The sequence below is a fragment of the Nuphar pumila genome, chromosome 16, assembly GCF_984573655.1.
Source record: "Nuphar pumila chromosome 16, dmNupPumi1.hap1.1, whole genome shotgun sequence".
In the NCBI taxonomy this organism is placed as follows: domain Eukaryota; kingdom Viridiplantae; phylum Streptophyta; class Magnoliopsida; order Nymphaeales; family Nymphaeaceae; genus Nuphar; species Nuphar pumila.
Window position 1 is genome coordinate 84105364 of NC_143264.1, and position 4660 is coordinate 84110023.

The 4660-nt window shown below is 41.5% G+C and overlaps 1 protein-coding gene across 1 annotated transcript; it reads right to left on the minus strand.

The window, feature by feature from the left end:
• Positions 1-3283: 3283 nt before the first annotated feature.
• LOC149813912 (F-box/kelch-repeat protein At3g06240-like) lies at positions 3284-4360 on the minus strand. The gene has a single exon (XM_089991226.1). It carries the CDS (start codon positions 4358-4360, stop codon positions 3284-3286), a length of 1077 nt encoding a protein of 358 aa, XP_089847352.1.
• Positions 4361-4660: the final 300 nt, after the last annotated feature.

Sequence of the window (4660 nt, forward strand, 5' to 3'; positions counted from 1 at the left end):
TGGTACGAAAGAAATGACTATGGATCTTCTTTACTAAAGGGCTAGCACCAAGATTGTATTCTCAACATGTAAAGGGGATGAGTTTTTTTTAGTCCTTCTGATGTATAACAATACATTATATGTGCTCACATTTGTGAAAATAAATGAATTTTCTATGGCATTGTGTATTATTGATTTTACATAAGAAAAACCTGTCATATGGTTAGAGAGAATAGCAGAATAACAATATGAAATGACCATTTGAATGAGTTAGAGATCAACCTATTCATGAATGTAATCTCAACATGCTAAAGCATTGATAATGAATTGTATTGTAGTATATAAAAATAGGGTATTTCATAAAGAGGTATTCATCTCCATAACTCATATGATTCATTTTTGTGATACAGGATAGCATGTGAACCCATTAAAATCGAGATTACTGTATAAACCTTTATTTATAACACTTTTAGTATCAGTGGGTCAAGTGAAAGAATGTTGGATATTTTGGGCTTGGATCCAACCCATATGTGACTCGGTTTGACACTACAAGTTGTGGGCTAGTGGTTAATAGTGAGGAGTTGATAGCTTTAAGTAGGTGGAGGTTACGTGAATGTGGAAGCCCACTGGTCCCCTTATAAAAGGAAGAGGGGGACTGTACGTGTGATGGGTGCAATCAGCCTCCTAACTCTCTCGTATAGTGTCCACATTCTGATATTTTTGAGTTCAGGGTCCTGCTCACCGTTGGGGATCATTTCAATGGCATCTACAAGTACTCATATACATTTCAGCTATGTTTTTTGGGAATACGCCAACACTTTTCTACTAGGGAGATGTTGCCGTATCAAGTACCCGTAATTTTTAGCCACCTCATAAGGGGTAAGCACACTATCAGGTGTGCCAGACGCATGACTCTTGGTGGCAGTTACAATATGAATTGACTCTATCTACCTTCCACCAAATGAGCCATCTTTTCCGGATGTTGTTATCATTGCAATGTTGGACGACTATGTAGGTTCTTTTGCGGTAACTGTCAATATACGAAAAACAATTAATACGCCATTTGCTCGCCATATACAAAACTGGTGATGGTATCAAAGCAGGTGAAGGCACAAAATTTAGACTTGAGAGAGAGAGAGAGAGAACCTACCCGTTTATATTGAACAGATAGGGGTAATGCTAAAAGCATTGGAAAGGCTTGTGGATCCATCTAGCTCGGTGGAGACCTACCGTTTGGTGGGTTTCTGGGTGTCATTCCATCTTGGCAATGAATGACATCCAATTCCTTTGAACGCTTTTCTATCCAAGGTCCATCGAAACTTGCCCCAAAGGGAGTTTATGTAATATAATGGGGTTGGACCTTGGTTATCAGACGGGTGGTCAAGGTTCGATTTCTGTGGTGGGCATCACTCTTTTGTCTGCCTGCTACCAGGCTCTCAGTTTATCCGTTTAACTACAAAAAAAAAAAAAAACTTGAACCTGATCATCCTCTCTCAGTTAATGGTGTGACTTGTATGGATTTGTCTCTTTCAAAAAAATTGTCCATTGGTATCCCATGGCATATATAGCAAGTCGGTGCTTGCTTGGTGGTTGTTTCCGATCTTGCTTGTGAAGTTGTAATTAGGCTTTTTTTGGCAATGTACCATAACTTGGGATGCATAAGTTTTTTATCAGCATTTTCAGTTGAGACAAAACTCAATTTTGAACTTGAGAACATTAAGCTTAAAAATTGGTTTTTTTTAATTGAGTAATTTCCAAACCAGCACCAGCACCAGCACCAGTTTTTATATATATCCACAGATTCTTTCTTATCAAATACCGGCAATTTTTTACTTTATGCTTGCCGAGCCGAAGAGGTGAGCCCTTAGGTAACCCATGCCACATTGATTGGTTGGTGCATGTGGAGTCTTTTTTTTTGAGGAAAAGTAAACTTAGTTTTATTAATCAGGAAAAACATGGCTCAGGGTAATGAGATATCGACCCCCAGCCTAACAAGGGAAGAGTTGGACAAGCGGTGAAGATAGGACGGATCCGGTTGACGTCCTACTTTGGCCGCTTCAGCATGACCATATTTAATACATCCGAAAGAATGTGCATCAAGACCGAAGGTGCCGGGGATGCATGTGGAATCAATAGTAGTTCAACGAACTAAGCAAATAAACCTCCTATTAAAGTCATATATTGAAATAACCAATTTGCCGATACTAAAGCTCTCTTTTTTCTTTTCTTTTCTTTTATGATGAGTAACCCTTAACGAGGACCGGACCACTTAATGGGCCTGTGCGCTGCGAGGTAAACCCCAGGTGGGTTCATTAACATCCAAGCACTTACAGAGTCCACCAGTTAAAATCATCTGTAAAAGTCGAACTTGAGATGAAAGGGTCAGCAGCACCTTCACCCCAAGACTAGTGTCACTTCTAACCTTTTTAATTAGCATTTTTGTCTTGAATGATTATCTGTTAAGCAGCAAATGCTATCAACCAACCGGAACATTCCTCGTCTGGGATCAGTTAGTGCTTCTCACCATGGGATGGGACGTGGCAAGTTCCAAACCCACTGGTATATAGGTGGTTGAATAGCTGATGTAAAATGAGGGAGCCTTAATTCCCCCAGCTCTGTTGCAGAAGAAAAACAACAAAAGGTACCACCACAAGTGAAAACGTTGTTTTCTCAACAATTCTCATGTAATTTCAGTGTTTGAAGATAATGAATATTTGGTATGTTTTAAAGTTAGATAAAAAGAATTATATTGAGCATTAAAAAAAAATTACAAATATATTATCACCAATGGTGTGTGATATATATACGTTAACTAAATATTAAACGAAAAGTGGAAGAGAAATTAAATGCTGGCAAGCCTTGAGTCTTCTCTTTCCTTTTGTAAATCCTTCTCTCTCTCTCTCATATGAGTCCTTATCTTCACCTTTATTTGGATCTACATACCCTAGATCAACTTTATCTCTAACAGATGCCTCATGATAATGAATATTTGGTATGTTTTAAAGTTAAATAAAAGAATTATATTGAGCTTAAAAAAAAAATTACAAATATATTATCACCATAGGTGTGTGATATATATATATATATATATATGGAAAAGTGGAAGAGAAATTGAATGCTGGCTGCCGCAAGTTTGAATACCACAAACATGTCCTATCATTTCAGTTGGTAACAGATGGAAGTCCATGGAAAGTATTTCACAGTAAAAATAAAAACATCAATACGAAAAGAAAAAAAAAAAAGTATAATCAAGATCAGAATTAGAGTCATGATCAGACCAAATATTCTCATCAAGCATCCGCCATTATGCATCATCACTTTTCCCTGCTATAGAGTCCAGAGAAAAGAGTCTCCCTTCGAAGGTAATAGCAAGCATCCGCGTGGGCAACCTCGCGCCCGCGCAACCGAGCTTCCTGAACGTACACGACTCAACATCGTAAAGCACCAAGCAATGTTCTTCCCCGATGTCCAACCAGAACAACAACTCACCGTTCCAAACGTCAAGCGGAATCGGCGGAGCGGAATCCAACATATCCAACCCGTGAAAAACGACATGGTAGTCTTTGGTCCAAACATCGGTCTCGTAATCCCTCATCACCCACAAGTTGAAATGATCATCAATCTCGGCGTCCATGACAGCCAAGCAACCCCTCAGCTCATACAGATACATGCGGTGGGGGAAGTCCGGCTGAGTGTGGTCGTTGCAGCAGGGTGGGTGGGGTTTGGCTCCCAAGGTCTCCCGTTCCAAATCGAATGTCACGATGTAAAAGGGGTTGCCTCGACGCTCTTCGAGCAACCAGTGCGCAACGTTATTGACTATTCGGCCGCACGTGTCGAAGACAGCTTGGGGCAGGGTGCCCACCGGTCGCCAAGATGAGTCCTTGCCCAGAGTGATCACCTCGCACTCGTACCTCGTCTGGGGAAAAAGCCCTCTTCCTGCGATTCCTCGTGGGTGGGAGTGATTTTCATTATTACCTGACGATCCCAACCTCAATCGGAGCACCTTGTATTCGAGTGTTTTGGGGTTGAAACCGAAAGCATATTTGAAAACGTTGTGGTACCAGCGTTGGGGTTCTGGGTAGTCCAAAGGAGACGAATTCTGCAGGGTTGTGTGCTCGCCGGTGCAGGGATTGCAGACGAAGCAAACGCGGCCATAGTTATCGGCCAAGAACAGCAAGCCGTTGCGAACGTCGTAGGTGAAGCTGCTGAACTTGGCAGAGTTCACGTTACAAATCTTTGAGAGGTTGCCTTGGGCCATCACCTTTCCCTCGTTATCCTCTTCGAACTGCAACAGGGAGATTTCGGGAACTCCAGGATTGTAGCAGTTGGAGAGGATGAGCACACGAAAGGGAGGCTTGTTCACACACACCATGTCAGCCATAGAAACGTTTCTAGGCTTTGGTTTTTGAAGGAAGATCAGGAAGGGGAAGGGAAGGGTCTCTCTCTCTCTCTCTCTCTCTCTCTCTGGCTGAGATTTGGAAGAAAACGAACGCTGAAATAGTCTTAAAACGCCCGAATTTCCCGAATAGCAATAACAAATTTTATTTGTTATTATCCACCAGGGTGTAGAAGTAGGGGTGCAAACGGATGGGGATCAGGTCATTTGGCAAATGAAGTATAAGTCTCATCTGACAATCCTGACCATTGAGGGATATTCTAAGATGGTGCCATGTGTCGACCA

What these genes read in the sequence shown, in the direction of transcription:
- LOC149813912 (XM_089991226.1), bottom strand. Translation starts at nt 4,360, where the DNA reads ATGGCTGACATGGTGTGTGTGAACAAGCCTCCCTTTCGTGTGCTCATC.